This window comes from Canis lupus, chromosome 25, assembly GCF_003254725.2.
Source record: "Canis lupus dingo isolate Sandy chromosome 25, ASM325472v2, whole genome shotgun sequence".
Classification (NCBI taxonomy): domain Eukaryota; kingdom Metazoa; phylum Chordata; class Mammalia; order Carnivora; family Canidae; genus Canis; species Canis lupus.
The window spans coordinates 28814921-28831520 of record NC_064267.1 but is presented as its reverse complement, the minus strand read 5'-3'; the positions used below and the strand labels follow the sequence as shown (position 1 = coordinate 28831520).

Genomic DNA, 16600 nt, shown 5'->3' with positions numbered 1-16600 from the left:
TGATTCCATTGGTGATTGTCACACCCAACCTCCTCCCCACCCCCCCATGCTTCCCAACAGCCCCTAGATTCATGTATATTTTGGCTGAAAGCCAAAGAATTTTGGCCTCTAACAGACTATGTGATTCTTTTTCTACTCCCAACAGTATTATGCCTACCTGTATTCTTACGTGATGCCCCAAGCTATCCGAGATATGGTGGATGAATACATCAACTGTGAGGACATTGCCATGAACTTCCTTGTCTCCCACATCACTCGGAAACCCCCCATCAAGGTGAGGGTCCCAGTACTTATTGGATTGGGGGGTGCATGTATATTTAATTCACTTATGTTGCAGTAGTGTGGATTGAAGCTCACCCTACCTCAGAGTCCTCATCTGTAATTGTCTTTGGGTTAATTTTTCTTTGAGTTGTTAATATATGGACTCTTCACTACTAAGGCATAAATGGACAGAACTCAGGGGGTTTGGAACATCGATGGGAAAAATGTTCTATCTTTAATTTTTGTTAATATCCTAACTGGGATTTAGCATTCCCATCAGTTAGGAAACATGTGTCAGTTCCTAAGAGTATTTGCAGTAACTGTGATTTGTCACCAGTAGAACTCATAGATATTTTCATATCATATTACTTTTGTTGCTACATCTTAAAGTATTATTTATGTTCATTAGTACTTTATTTTTTTTAAAGATTTTATTTATTCATGAGAGACACACAGAGAGAGAGAGAGAGAGAGAGAGAGAGGCAGAGACACAGGCAGAGGGAGAAGCGGACTCCACGCAAGGAGCCCAACGTGGGACTTGAACCCGGGTCTCCAGGATCAGGTCCTAGGCTGAAGGTGGCGCTAAACTGCTGAGCCACTGGTGCTGCCTGCCACTGGGGCTGCCCTAAAGCAGTGTTTTCTAATCATGTGACCCATCAGTAAAAAAATTTTGAAACTGCAACACCAATGTATTTATAAAATACATTTATATATTTTTGTATATATATGTTATAAAAAACTATATTACATAATAAAACATACAAAGAAAGGAAATTAAGAAGGATGATACAGGAGCTATCTTATAAAATGAAGTTTAAACATTTACTTAGCCAATATAATGGATTATATTTTATATGGGAACATTCCAGGTAATTTAGTCTATGAGAAGTATTAGTGTCATGCACAGTAATAGGAAAATCCTTTAATAGATGTTGAGAACCTCTTTTACCAGAGAATTAAGATGTTTACTTATGCTTCCTCCCTCTTTATTACCTAAGCCACCCATCTTCTAAATGCCTATTTTGAAATCCTTTATTCTGAATGAAGCCTATTTATAGTCTAGATCTTTCTCCTTCTTGAAAGATAACATTATTCAAACCAATAAGAAATTAACTCCCTGTTCTCTAGTCAATTTTGTGAAGATATTAACATTTTTGAAAGAACACTGCTCATCACATGAGTCATATCTTCTCAGTCATAACAAGGAAAAGGATAGTAAAAATCTGAAGTATTTATAGCAAAAAAAAAAAGAATGACTATTTTACAACATAAAATAGTATAAATATCTGGCACTATTAAAGTTAAGTAAAATTAGTTAAAATATTTAGTTCAAACTGATTCTATATTATCAAGTATATAACTGGACTCAGAATTTGAAGACATTCTTAATTTATTGAGCTTTTGATTTTTTTTTTTTTTAAGTAAGCTCCACACTCAGCATGGGGTCCAGTGCAAGGCTTGAACTCACCACTTTAAGATGAAGACCTGAGCTCAAATCAAGAGGCAGATATTTAACCGACTGAGCCATCCAGGCGCCTCTACTGAGCTTTTGATTTAAAAAAGTCATCTTACTCTTGAATCAAATGCTGCTTATATTCCCATAAGGTTGAGAAAATTCACAGAGAATACTCATTTGTCAAGTTTCATTTGGTAAGGATCATGGATAACGTGCAAATTATTTCTGTCCCACTCTCTACACTGAAGAGACAGTTTGGCCTAATAATATGGTAGACAAACACGCTTTAATAAGGATGAAAAAATCATCATGTCTGTGAATGCTTCAGGTGACTGGTGATATTATTAGGGACCTAATCACTCAGATTACTTTACATTTTCATGGATAATGTCTTCAGATCTACTAGGGAAGTATAAATAGAAGCATACATCTTGGATGAAGTTTAATCCCTGGCCACATAAGAAAAAAATAAAAGAAAATTGCATTGATCATTAATTTCTTTCTAAGACCACTATCTCCCTACCTTAAAGTTTGTAACGAAGTGTGCTTTTCATTTAACATCATGTAAAATGAGAACAAATATTTTCGTTTTATATTTATTTATTTTAACATCTATCCCTGAACCTGGGAAACACATTATTACACTTCTATATAAATAATTGTAACAATTATTATCCACAGTTTAAAAAAAGTTCATGCATTATTTTGCTACTTATTTTTCTTTTGTGAGGCTTTAGCAGAAGGCCCAGGAATAGGAAAAACTATGGAGTAATCGGGAGTTAATGCTGGACTATACTTAGGAAAAGGTTTGATTAGGTATAAATGGATGCATAAGGCCCCCAGATTGCCTTTCTCTCTCTCTCTCTCTGTTGCATGCACACAAGGTCCTCTGTTTACCACTCTACTACCACTAAAGATATGATTTGAGGGCAGCCCCGGTGGCGCAGTGGTTTACGCTGCCTGCAGCCCAGGGCGTGATCCTGGAAACCCTGGATCGAGTCCCATGTCAGGCTCCCTGCATGGTGCCTGCTTCTCCCTCTCCCTGTGTCTCTGTCTCCCTCTCTCTCTGCGTCTCTATGAATAAATAAAGTCTTTAAAAAAATAAAAATAAAGATATGATTTGAGTATCATTAGCATAGGCTGGTGGTTACTTAATCTATAACTTACCTTCAAAATATAAGAAGAATAAAATATCCACCCAATTATTATTAACTCATGGCACTGATATACATGAAGGTAAAATTATTTTATAAAATTAAATAATATGCCTTTTAACAATAATGGCAATAAGATCTTAATCATTAGCTTATTAACCCTAAGGACATCGGGTATAAATCTATAATATAAATACTGACAAATCATAGTCGTAGATACTATTAGTTTGAACCGACAAAGAGATTCTCAAGTATTAACTGTTGCAAAGTCTTTACCAGGCCTCAGTCCCTACCAGAAGAGCTTTCACTTGTCTAAACCTACAATGATGACCTAGAACTGCACTTTCTGTGCACTAAGTATGAAATTATTATATTCTGGTCAAATCTGATCACTGACTCAAAGACAGAACTCAATTTTTTAGAATTCTGAGGGCACTTGTGATTTTTGTTTTTGAGTAAATATCTTTCATAGTATTACTTATGTGCCTGGCATACACTCTCTCTCTCTGTGTCTCTCATGAATAAATAAATAAAATCTTAAAAAAAAAAAAAAAAGAAAACACTGCTTTAGTGAAAGCAGTATAAATATCTTTTTGTGTCAGATGAAATAATTTGCAGGGTTATGGACTTTTCCCCTGTGGTTGGATGCTGGCATCTGGGATGAGGAGAAAGATTTTTAGGTGTAGAACCAAGTAGAATCCCATACATAGACACAGTTTGATAATATTCTTCTCTTGACACATTCTTGACAGGGAGGGTGGTGGGAAGAGTGGTAACTCATTGCTCCCTCTAAACCACAAGAGTCCTGTGGGAACTGGAGAAGTAGGGAGCCCTGGTGGGAGTGAGAGGGAGAAGTGGGAAGACTGGTGGGTTCCTTCACAGAGCCCAGTACTGTTGAAGTCCTGTCTCCCTCAGACTTCTGGCTGTGTGGTGAGCTGCCCTTGGAGCACTGACCGGTGCTCACCACTTTTTCACCTCTGGAGACTCGGGTTGTGACGGCTGTTATAGGCTATATGTGATGTTTAATTTTTAGTTAAAAATTATGGGATGGGCCATTCAGTCTTGATTTTTTCCCTCAATTTATAATAGTAATAATAATTTTTAATTATTTGGGAAATGACAGATATATTCAGAAAGATATAGAAATTACTCAGGCCTTTTGGCATGTTTCTTTTGGGTTCTCTGGTTCCATATCTGGTGGTAGCTTCTTTATTTTATTTTTTTAAACATGTACTTTTTTTTTGTAGTCTGCTTTTAAAGTTAACAGTAAATTTTCTGGTTCTGGCAATATTGTGGACTAGGCAACCTAAAAAATACCATGTTTTTAGTGTTCACATAGCAAACTTTTTTTTTCAGTGTATAGTTGGGCTTGTGAAGTAAGAGAATTGCCAGAAAGGAAGAGAGAACTAAAAATTAGAGTGGCAAATGTAGGGTGTCACTGGTGCTTCCTTGGGAGGGATGCTGATAGCTTATCTTCTAGAGGCTTGTGTTTTATCACTCATATGAAAAAGGGTGAAGAAGCTTTGGGCCTATTAAAGGCAAAAAACTGGAACTGAGATCTCCTACCTGTTGTCCCAGGAAGATGGCAGGCAACTTGTTGATTTTAACCTGTATTTTGGAGGTTAAAATGGGGAAAAAGAATAGATTGAGAATTTTAAATAATCTGAGCTTTCATAGGTTTGGAGACTCATGCTGTATGAAAATTAAACCTAGCCATTGATATCTTTTGACTATTTGACAGAATAAGACCAAAACCTGCCTATTAAGAGACATTCCTCACCTCAGGCACACAGAACACCCACAGGTAAAGCCTCACTGCCGATGAGCTTGAAATCCGAAAGTACTAGCCACATGAAGGAACAAGTGACCTTGAGCAAAGTTAACAGATTTGACAAACAGGTTAGCTCTCCAAGAATCCCAAATAATCAAACCAATTGGCCAGACTATAATTAAGTAGGTTTTAAATGACTAAAGATAAAAACTAAGGAATTGAAAACACAAAAAGCTACAAATTGCTAAGAAAAAAGACCAAGTGGATTTGAAAAACCTAACTAGAACTAAGGAAATGAAAATTAGAATTACTAAAATGAAAATTTCTGTGAGTGGGATAGAAAGATCAGACTTAGCTGAAGAGAAAGTTAATCAGCTAGGAGAAAAATATAAAAAGTTTCTGAGAAAGAATTTCAGAGACATGCAGAGATAGAAAATAAGAAAGAGGTTAAGAGACATGGAGGATATAAGAAGATCCAACACAGAACCAAGAAAGGAAGAATAGAGAGGATAAGCGACAGGCAATTTTGAAATTTCTAGACTTTATTAAAAACATGAACATTATAGCAAACATAATACTTAATGATGAAGCTTTAGAAGATTCCCATTCAAATCGATATAAAGTGAGGTGATCCACTAAACAAATGGAAATAGAGACCATGTCTGTTTTCGCGATGAGGAGCTTGTATCATCAGGATAGCAGTTCTCCCCAAATCTAAAATTTCAAGGTAACTCTAATCAAAATCCTATTAGGATGTCTTATTCGGTTTAATTTGGTTTGGTGTGGAACTTGACAGACTTCTCAAATTCGTAAAGCAAAGGAAAGGCAAAAGAATAGCCAAGGCACTAGTGAGGAAGATGTGTACTTGCCTTGTTAGAACTCAGAAAATGCGATATTGGCACAGGGATTGGCAGGCAAACCAGTAGCACAAAGTGGAGTCCAGACACAGATCTGTGCATATAGGGAAACTCAACATATGATAAAGATGCCATTTACAGATGTGTGCTGGGATAATTGGTTATCTGTATGAAAAAGAAATTAAGGAATTTTAAGAAGTAGAAAGTACAAAATATAGAGGAAAAGATTGGTTTGAATACATTAAAATGAAAAACTTTGTTCAACAAAATTCAGTATATGAAAAAACAAGCCGGGGGATCCCTGGGTGGCGCAGCGGTTTGGCGCCTGCCTTTGGCCCAGGGCGCGATCCTGGAGACCCGGGATCGAGTCCCACATCGGGCTCCCGGTGCATGGAGCCTGCTTCTCCCTCTGCCTATGTCTCTGCCTCTCTCTCTCCCTGTGTGACTATCATAAATAAATAAAAATTAAAAAAAAAAAAAAAAAGAAAAAACAAGCCACACACTGGGGTATTTACAAAGCCTATAAATGACAAAGAATTAATACTCAGAGTAAAGAATTTCCAAATAAGAGAAAGAGCAGATAGATAGAAATAAAAGTATATATGGATGTACAGAACCAGCACTGCAGACCACTGAGGTATGAGTGTGAACTCTGTGTGTAATGCAAATTGTTAGGAAAAAATGAAATTGGGTTCCTATCTTACACCATATGCAGACTCACTTCCAGAGTGATTAATGATTTACATACAAAAGGGCAAAACCTAAAACTTGGAAAAGTTATGGAAGGGGGCATTTTTAAGACATTGGGGTAGAGAAAATTAATGAACTGTAGCTGCAAATATCAGTTGACGACTAAGCTCACATATAGTGAGTTTTTAAAAAGCTAACTGTAGAAGAATGCTTATGGTTTGATTTCACTTACATAAAGTCTAAAAAAATGCCAATCATTTGGATAAATACACATGTGGTAAAACCACTTTTTTTTATTTTTTTATTTTTTTATTTTTTTATTTTTTTTTAATTTATTTTTTATTGGTGTTCAATTTATAACATACAGAATAACCCCCAGTGCCCGTCACCCATTCACTCCCACCTCCCGCCCTCCTCCCCTTCTACCACCCCTAGTTCGTTTCCCAGAGTTAGCAGTCTTTACGTTCTGTCTCCCTTTCTGATATTTCCCACACATTTCTTCTCCCTTCCCTTATATTCCCTTTCACTATTATTTATATTCCCCAAATGAATGAGAACATATAATGTTTGTCCTTCTCCGACTGACTTACTTCACTCAGCATAATACCCTCCAGTTCCATCCACGTTGAAGCAAATGGTGGGTATTTGTCATTTCTAATAGCTGAGTAATATTCCATTGTATACATGAACCACATCTTCTTTATCCATTCATCTTTCGATGGACACCGAGGCTCCTTCCACAGTTTGGCTATCGTGGCCATTGCTGCTAGAAACATTGGGGTGCAGGTGTCCCGGCGTTTCATTGCATTTGTATCTTTGGGGTAAATCCCCAACAGTGCAATTGCTGGGTCGTAGGGCAGGTCTATTTTTAACTGTTTGAGGAACCTCCACACAGTTTTCCAGAGTGGCTGCGCCAGTTCACATTCCCACCAACAGTGTATGAGGGTTCCCTTTTCTCCGCATCCTTTCCAACATTTGTTGTTTCCTGCCTTGTTAATTTTCACTGGTGTGAGGTGGTATCTTAAAACCACTTTTTTAAAGGAGGGAGGGGAAGGGAATTTTTAAAACAAAATTCAAGATAGCAGTTTCTATGGAAGGAAGATGCAGGATGAGGTGATGGGATTATGGGTACTGAAAATGTTAGACTTCCTTTTTTTTACATGAAAGACAGGTACATACTTAAAGAATTATATATGTCTATACAAATATGAAGTACTTATATATGAAACATTTGCTACTACTGATCTATAACATATGAGTGAAATGTTTTTTAAAAGGGAAGAATATTAAAAAAAAAGGGAAGACTATAACAAACATGCATACCCAGCAGTTTTGCCAAATATTGACATTTTACCCTATTTCAGATGATATATTTTCCTAGTTTTTTAAAAGAAACTGAGTTACCTGGGTGGCTCAGTCTGTTAAGCATCCAACTCTTGATCTTATTGTCATGAGTTCAAGCCCCTCATTGTGTTCCAAGCTGGGTGTGGAGCCTACTTAAAAAAATAAAATAAAAATAGGCACCTGGGTGGTTCAGTGGTTGAGCATCTGCCTTCAGCTCAGGGAGTGGTCTCAGGGTCCTGGGATCAAGTCCCCCATCAGATTTCCCCTTGGGAGCCTGCTTCTCCCTCTGCCTATGTCTCTGCCTCTCTGTGTGTCTTTCATGAGTAAATACATAAAAATCTTCAAAAAAAAAAAATAAAAATTTAAACATTATAAATAGCGTAGATGTCTTGTATCACCTTCCCTCCCTCTATCCATTCCTCTCTTGCTAGGTCATGGGGTACATGTACCTTCAATTATACTTGTTAATACCAAACTTTCTTCAAAATAGACATACCAATGTGTACACACACCAGCACTGTATAACAGTTGCCTTTTTGACACACCTTTACTAACGTTTGGTACTGTCACACTTCCATTTTTGCCTGTTTGGTGGGTATAAACTGTATCCCATTTTTTAATTTTACATTTGCCTGGTTATTACAGAGGTTGAGCGTCTTTCTCCATGTTCAGTAATCCCACTTGCACACCATTGTCACTGGCGGCGGGGCGGGGCGGGGCGGGGCAGGGTGGGCCCAGGTGAAGCTGGGTTCCTGTAGGTGGGAGGCGCAGCTCAGAGCAGGCCGCAGAGCTCAGCCAGCAGAATGGCAGCGAGTCCATGTCTTTTTTCTCTTGAAGGATCAGTTTTGCCTCTTTTTGAACTTCATCTAAATGGAATCATACAGTATCTTGTCTCCATATCTCTCAATCTTGCTTTCATATTTTTTAAAGCTTTTGGTCAATATTTTCTATTGTGGGTAATAATTTTAAGTATACTTTTCATCACTAATTTTCTTCACACCCATCCATTCAGTATGCCTTTCATTCCTGTTCTGTTTGGTTCTTTTCGAGTCCCTTCTTTCTCTATCACACTTTAAGTAATCTTTCAAAATTTCAGTGCATGTATACCCTACTGTGCTAGTCACATCTGATAATCCTGCGATACTGCAGGCCTTTGGGGTCTGATTCTGTTATTTATTTCTATAGAGTCTCCCTCATGTGGCTCATTCCCTTTTTTGTGACTTTTGATTGTGAAATCATAGTCTTTGGGATTTTAGTTATGGCATTTCTAGGAGGCCTGAGTTTATACCTGAGAGGATTTGCATTTGCATCTGCCATATACCCTCAGTCAATACCTACTTGAGACCTGTTTAAGCTAAATTAGCATCTTGGTGCTTTTCAGGACACACAGGTAACATAAACTCTAGCCTCATGTGGGTGAGGGCCAGTGTGTGGTTCTACATTCTTGGAGGTGATGTTTCCTCTTTCGCTTAGAGCTAAGATGGGGAAAAAGACTGCTTTCTATGGAGCTGCCTCCAATCTGTGCAGCCTTCCATTAATTGGGTCCTGGTGTTTTAAAAAAATCTGCAGTAATGTTTTGTGGCTCTTGCCTCCCAAGCCTTTTAAAAACCAAAGTTCCTGGCTATCTCATTGGATTCAGGCTTTTCATTATTTTGGCCTTTGATGATTTAATTTCTGTCCTTAAATTTCATTTCCTTTCTTTCATTACAAGCTTGGCCATACATTTAAAGAGATAATTTATATAGTTACATTTAAAGAGATAATTTATATAGTTCGTCCTGCATTCTCAGGTATTCTGTGCTAAGGGAGTTTTTATGTTATTTGGTCTGTCACATTGCTGATAGTGAAGCTGTGATATTACTCTTTTACTCTTCTAATTGCTTGAAATTTCATCAGTGTCATCAAAACTACTATGGCTATAATACAACCACTTTCCCATGTCTTCAGATAAAATTTTTCTAAATATATTTTTTAGTGGATGTGTAGTATTTCATAATTATTTAACTTATTTAACTAGTCCCTTTTTATGGGTACTTTTCCAGTATTTTGCTGTGAAAAACATTGATGAAATGAACAACTTTATATGTACATCTTGCTGTGCAACCCAGGTAAATACTAGAGGTTGAGCTACTGAGACAAGTAATACTAAACGTTTTGCTCTCTACAGGTTAGGTTATTCGGAAAGAGCACCCTTTCCAACAATATGGCTATGTACGTGGGGGAAGGGAGCCAAGGCTTTGGTTCTCTGGTGAACGTGGCCACCTGGGGTCAGTGCGTTCACCAGGAAAATGGAAGCATTGGATTGGTTAGGCTGCAGGATTTCCATCCATCCTGGTAGCTGCCATTCTCACTGCGCTCTCTTCTCTATTCCCAGGTGACCTCTCGTTGGACTTTCCGATGCCCGGGATGCCCTCAGGCCCTGTCACACGATGATTCCCACTTTCACGAGCGGCACAAATGTATCAACTTTTTTGTCAAGGTGTATGGCTATATGCCCCTACTGTACACTCAATTCAGGGTGGACTCTGTGCTCTTCAAGACCCGCCTGCCCCACGACAAGACCAAGTGCTTCAAGTTCATCTAGGGGCATTGCAAGTTTTGGGGAGAGGATGAGCAGAGTTGGGGAGATGGCTCCTAAGGTTCCTAGACATTGAAGGACCTCAGGGACATCCGCTGGGTGGGTGGCCCAAACCCTTTATGGGGAGAGGCAGCGGAAAGAATGGAAAGGAAATAGCCTTCTTTCTCTTAAAGTCGGCCACACTGGGCCTGGAACCCTGGTCAGAGGACACAGGGGTTCCCTATACAGGGCACTGATAGCTTACACTGAGGACCATGGGGACTCCAGAGAGTCACTCACGCAGTTCATAAGCCCAGGACAGCTGGTTTGTGGTTTTTAAATTCCGTAACAACTATTATTATTATTTAAAAGGAGAAAGTTTCAGATTTGCCATTTGAGGCTTATTTATAGATGTGTGTGTATATATACATATACATATATGTACATATATGCACACACTCTCACATACATATACATATACGTATAAATATATATATTTGGGGGGAGTTTGAAATTTCTGCCTGTTTTACAAAGTGAGGGACCCACCAAGTCTTCTGATGTTCTGTACATTGGTGGAGATGGATCCTGGCCTTATGATATCTGGCGCATCCTTAAAGATCATCTCCGTATTCCCCAGGGCATCTGTGTGCAGAAACAAAAAAAGCCCGGCTTGGCCCTCCTCTGGGGCCCTGGACGAGAGAAGCCCTGTTGGTTTGTTCCTTCCTCCATCTGCTGCCACCTAGCGATCTGGAACTCGCATCCTCCTGTTGCTTGAGTCCATGAGGAGGACCTGCACTTTTGGGAAGAAGGGGGCTTCCCCGTGCTGGATTCAGTGTTTTTGAGGATTCATCACTAGTTCGTGCTGTCCCAGAACCTGTCCCAGCGCTCCCATTCTCTCCCATTTGAAAGAGAAGAATGAGGAAGGAGCAAGACCTGAAGACAGTGCTCCCAGGTGGCTTTTTTGTTTGGTCCTCCTTTTAAAACACATGTTGTACTTTGGCTTCAGGCTTTCCTGAAAGTTCTCTCTTGTGTAAGAGAAGAGAACTGGCAGCCTGCACTTTTGGCTGTGATCTGAAGTGCTTTGCAGGTTGGCCTAATCTCTGGCGTAGAAGGAGCAAGCACCCTTTGAGGACCCCTACCCGGCTGGCCGGGAAGTCTTAGAGCAAGGCACCTGCCTTGGGATAAATACCTTGGTGAAATTCACCTTCCCTTCTCCTTTGTCTGGACCTGTACCCCGTGTTACCTGTAGTTTTTAGATCCTCTAATGCCAGGTTGGTTCCAGGACCCCTCGAAATTTGGTGTGTGCCAGCACGGTAGGAAGATACAATTTGTTATGTTGAGCTCCAGTCCAGCCTGAGATGTTACAGGCGTTCATACCCATGTTACCACTTTCCACTCTGGGTTTACATTTCTGTTCCCTGGCTGAAATGGAAAATAAGCTATTTTTATTTTTATTTTTATTTTTATTTTGGTGGTGGAGGCAGTAGGGGAACTGAAGAGGGTGTTAGTGGCATCTGGCAGGGGTTTAGCCCATGACTTCTACCATTCTCCTGGACCCCACTTTCTTGCAGTGAAGTTGAATACAGGTGGTTTCCCGCAGCTGGACAAAAGCTCAGGTCTGTCCTGGTCATGTACATGCCTTAAGCCAGTTCCGTCTTCCCCAGACCTTGACACCCTGTGCTTCTATTTCTTGGGGGCACATTTTCCTCTGACCTGTCTTTACCAGCGGGGCTCTTCAAGTATCATTTTGAAGCCAGACTCTGTCCGGTTCGAGGGCCAGCTGGACTGAAGGGACCTCTCCTTAATGGGCAGATAAGACCGGGGCTGCTCCTAGGACCTGCGTCCTCCAGAGGTTCCCACTGGCATTTTCTTGTCACTCTCCTACAGAGGCAGCTACCCAGGAAATCCAATTCTGCTTCTCAGCAGCCCAGCAAAGGAGTCCAGACTCCCTGCATCCTAACTTTCTAACTACCCTTTCCTAGACTCCTGACTTTATTCTTTTTAGCGGTAGCCTTCTTCCCTCCGGGGAGCCAAAGAGTGTGGTGTTTTGAGCTATATATGTGGCTGCTATTTTTATCTTGTTTATTTTAATGTGAGAAACTCATAAACTGACTTTCAGTGGGACCTGGTGAGAGAAAAGAGCAGTCTGTGTTGGGACCCCCGATAGTGGAGCTGAGTTGTTGGGTCCCTGAATGCCATTGGTAGATGCAGGAGTAGCCGAGTGGTCTGAGATGATGGGTGACATCAAAGTCTACTGCAGAAAGGGTTACAACATCAGAGCCTCAAACAAAGCATATGCAGTATTTGGACCTAACAGGACAGTAACCTGAGGACTCCCAACAGCAGGCTCTGGCGGACACTGGCCATGTTCCTCAGGGACACTCTTAGTAGCAAGGGGCTGGGCAATCAGACCTTTTACAGTTGCTTGGTTAGGTGCTCCTGGAGAGCGGCTGTGTTTGGCAAGGTGGATCAGGGTGAGGCGCAGCTCCATGCTGCGAATGCCCTTGATGCCGATCTGTCCTGTTGGGAAACACAGATGTCATCTATACCACATAACTGTGACTGATATGGAACATGAAAAACAGCTCTGCAGATTCACATGGGTTTCCCCAGCTGTCCGCAGGTAACACCTCATTGCCTAGTCTTTGCTCCCAGGGCCCAGGACATCCTTGTCCCCAGCTAGCCAGTTTGCTCCTCACTGAGAGGGGCGTTCACCCAAGTGAGGGCCTCCCTGAGGTGCTCATCAGGCCGTTCTGAGCTTCTGCGCCCCTGGCAGCAGTTCTCCATCTGGTGTGGATGGCTCCTCATGCCGAGGCCGGTGCACAGTCGGTGGGGTCCTATCTGGGTGGATGGGGAGTAGTCTCTTCAGTAGCTGCCTGCATGTGTGCTTAGGGAGCTCCTGGTTTGAAATGAGGATATTTTGCAGGGGGAAGCTCTCCGATGTCCATGCCATGTCCATCCATCCCACCCCCTTTTCCAGTTCATGAGCACAATAGTCTTATGTTGGATTTTTGTAAAAAAAAAATAATAAAAATAATAAAAATAAATGGAGACTTTAACTCAAGCAGTGTGGAGGTCCTTTGTGATTTTTTTCAGCAGGGACAGAAGAGTGATCCAAGAGGAGGTGCCTGCCTGATTGCGGGGAACCACCATCGTGCAGCCAGGTGGGACGCCTCCCAGCATATGTCTGTGGGCTGTGTGATTTTGGTCCTGGAGCAGCCTGTGCACTTGAACCTGCGTGATTCTGTACACATGCATGGACATGGGCAGCCTTGCCTGGGCCTGTTTTTCTGGGGTTAGTCATTTGATCACCCAGAGAGGAATCTAAGTGTCCTTTTCTTTTTTTTTTTCCCCCTAATGTCCTTTAACTGATGTGAGTAGACTATAGGATGCTATGTACCATTTATATACCTCCATCCTTTTTTCATGGTGATTTATTTATTTATTTATTTTTAAAGATTTTATTTATTTATTCATTGAGACACAGCTAGAGAGAGAGACAGAGACACAGGCAGAGGGAGAAGCAGGTTCCACGCAGGGAGCCCGATGTGGGACTCGATCCCAGGGTCTCCAGGATCACACCCTGGGCTGCAGGCGGCGCTAAACCGCTGCGCCACTGGGGCTGCCCTCATGGTGATTTAAAAAAAGTGTGTGGCATGGTGCTGAGGAGGTAGTATGTTTAAATCTCAAAGAGAGGGTGGAAGTTTACATAATAAGTGCAAGAAGTCTGGTGTGTGGTGCACAGTAGAAATGAATGATTACTGGGGTGACGTACTGAGAATTTCTCTGTGGCTCTTTCTGCATTCCATGTATCTTAACACCAGCTCATTGTTCCAGACTCAGTGGAAGGCAGGTTTCAGGAAGCCTTCCTGTCTCAGAAACCACTGCTTGCCCCTGCCCTGTCTCCTGTTCAGCAGCTCATCCCGAGCACAATAGTGGTTCCTAGCCCTGCGTCCCACTCCACACTGTAAGCCTCCTGAGAACAGAACACAGAGTAAGTGCTGAATGGTTTTTTGATGAATGATTTGACAAAAAATCCAAAGAGGGTCCCAAAGGAATCAGTAGTGCTTTTGGAATAGAGCTAATGTATTATCAGATAGGTAAAGGAAGCCTGGCACATGATGGCTGAGAAGTCTTTTTTTTTTTTTTTTTTTTTTAATCTTCATTGACAAAGGAAGATGAGAGCATACCAAGAATTAAAGACACAGAATGGATTCCAAAAGACATTATTAAAGTAGGGCGGGAAGCCTGACCATAGGGCCGGTCTGGTTTGTTACATAATTTCATCTGTTTCTTGATTTGGTTTGGTTTGTTTTTCAAGTTTTAAAATTTCAGTTAGTAAACTCTTGTTTTAATTCAGCAAATGGTTTTATCTTTCTCAATTTGTCTCCATGTTTGTGAAAGTACAAATTCTGGTCATACTGCAGGTCATAACATTTAACAACATACTGTTAAATGTTTAACATCCAACATTTAACATGTCATGTTAAATCTTAACAGGACAACAACTGCAGGGTTATCATGTTAAGATTTAAACTATTTAGATTCTAGTTATTTAAACTATTGGTCCCAATATTTCATTATGTAAAAATAAGTATCTTATTTATAGTATAAATCCATATACCTAACAACCAATTTACTATACTTGCTTTGTATGTCTCTGTGTATCTATCCCTCTATACATCTATCTGTCTCTCTATTCATCCTTTTTCCATCCGATTTTTGGTGCATTTCTAAGTGAATTGGTGACCTTAATACACTTTCTTCCAAATACATAAGCACACACATCATTAACTGAATGTCAATATTAGTTTCTATGTGTTTAATGTAAAATTTAAATACTAAATATACAAACCAAAATGCACAAATCTTAAGTGTACATTCTCTTGAGTTTTGACAAATGCTTCCACCTGTGTAGCCCTATCCCCTATCAAGATCTAGAACATTGCTGGGGCACCTGGGTGGCTCAGTCTGTTGAGCGGCTGCCTTTGGCTCGAGTCATGATCCCAGGGTCCCTCCTCAGTGGGGAGCCTGCTTCTTCCTCTCCTTCTGCCGCTCCCCACCCCCCACTCTTGCTGTCTCTCCCTCTCCTCTCTCAAATAAATAAATAAAATCTTAAAAAAAAAAAAAGATATAGAGCATTACTGTCAAACCCAGAAAGTTCCTGTATCAGTTCCTGGTCAGTTTCCACATCTACCTCCTAGAGAAAACCAAGGATTTGATTTTTTTTCACATTGGATTTGTTTTCCCCATTCTAGAATTTCATATAAATGGTGTCATAAAATTTTTACTCTTTTTGTGCCAGGCTTCTAGAAACTTGCATATTTTTGAGATCCACCCAATGTCATGTTTTTTACTAATTTGTTCCTTTTATTGCGGAAGAATACTCCCTTGTACAGCAGCATTCATCCTTGAGCTGTTTCCAGTTTTGGGCTATCAGGAATAAAACTGCCATGAATATTTGAGTGCAAGTCTTTTTGTGGATTTACAGTTTTCTCTCAGGTAAATACCCAGGAGTGGAATTGTGTGACAGATAAGGTAAGTATATACAAATTTAGTTTTATACAAAAAGCTGCTGGACTTTTTCCCAAAGTGATTGTACCCATTTTGTACAACAACCAATAATGTTGAGAATTCCAAATACATCCTCACCAATCTATGCTGTTGTCAGCCTCTTTAGCCATTCTGGTGGGTGAGTAATGGTATCGTAATTTCCATGTGTATTTCCCTGAAGACTGAGGACATTAGGTGCCTGCCTTCCTGTTTCTTTTTCTTTTTTTTCTTTTTTCTTTTCTTTTCGCTTTTCTTTCTTTTTCTTTTCTTTTTTTTAAAGATTTTATTTATTTGAGAGAGAAAGCAAGCACAAGCAGGGCGAGTGGCAAAGGCAGAGGGAGAAGTAGACCCCCTGCTGAGCAGGGAACCCGACATGAGGCTGGATCCCAGGACCCTGAGATCATGACCTGAGCTGAAGGCAGATGCTTAACCGACTAAGTCATCCAGGTGTCTCCATTAAGCACCTTTCTACGTGCTTACACCATTTATATGTATTTCCTTTGTGAAGTATCTGGACAAATCTTTTTGCCCCCATTAAAAAAAAAGTTGGTTTGTCTTTTTTTTTTTTTTGTATTGCTTAAAAAATAAATCTTTAACAGACTTTGGTTTTTTGAGTGTTTTTAGGTTTACAGAAAAATTGAGTGGAAAAGTAGAGTTTCTGCTCTCTCTTATCATCTTGCATTAGTGGGGTATATTTGTTACAGTTGATAAACCAGTGTTGACATATTAACTAAAGTCCTAGCTTATGTTAGGGTTCATTCTTGGTGCAGTGTATTCAGTGGGTTTCAGCAAGAGTATGATGACCTAAAAAAAAAAAAAAAAAAAAAGTATGATGACCTATCTCTACTATTCTAATATTCTACAGAAGTTTCACTGTCTTCAAAATCCTTTGCTTCTGCTGCTCCTTCCTTCTGCCCCCTGGCACCCATTGATCTGTTTACTGTTTTGCCTTTTCCA

At 40.2% G+C, this 16600-nt stretch overlaps 1 protein-coding gene across 1 annotated transcript in view; it reads left to right on the top strand.

Moving 5' to 3' along the window:
- The window catches only part of EXTL3 (exostosin like glycosyltransferase 3), a 151078-nt gene extending 137924 nt beyond the window's left edge, over nt 1-13154 (top strand). Inside the window, exons 6-7 of the mRNA XM_035717684.2 lie at nt 146-274; nt 9908-13154. Of these exons, the coding sequence (XP_035573577.1) occupies nt 146-274; nt 9908-10117 (339 nt within the window). The 3' untranslated portion in view covers nt 10118-13154. The remainder of the gene's footprint in view (nt 1-145; nt 275-9907) is intronic.
- The last annotated feature ends 3446 nt before the right edge of the window (nt 13155-16600 follow it).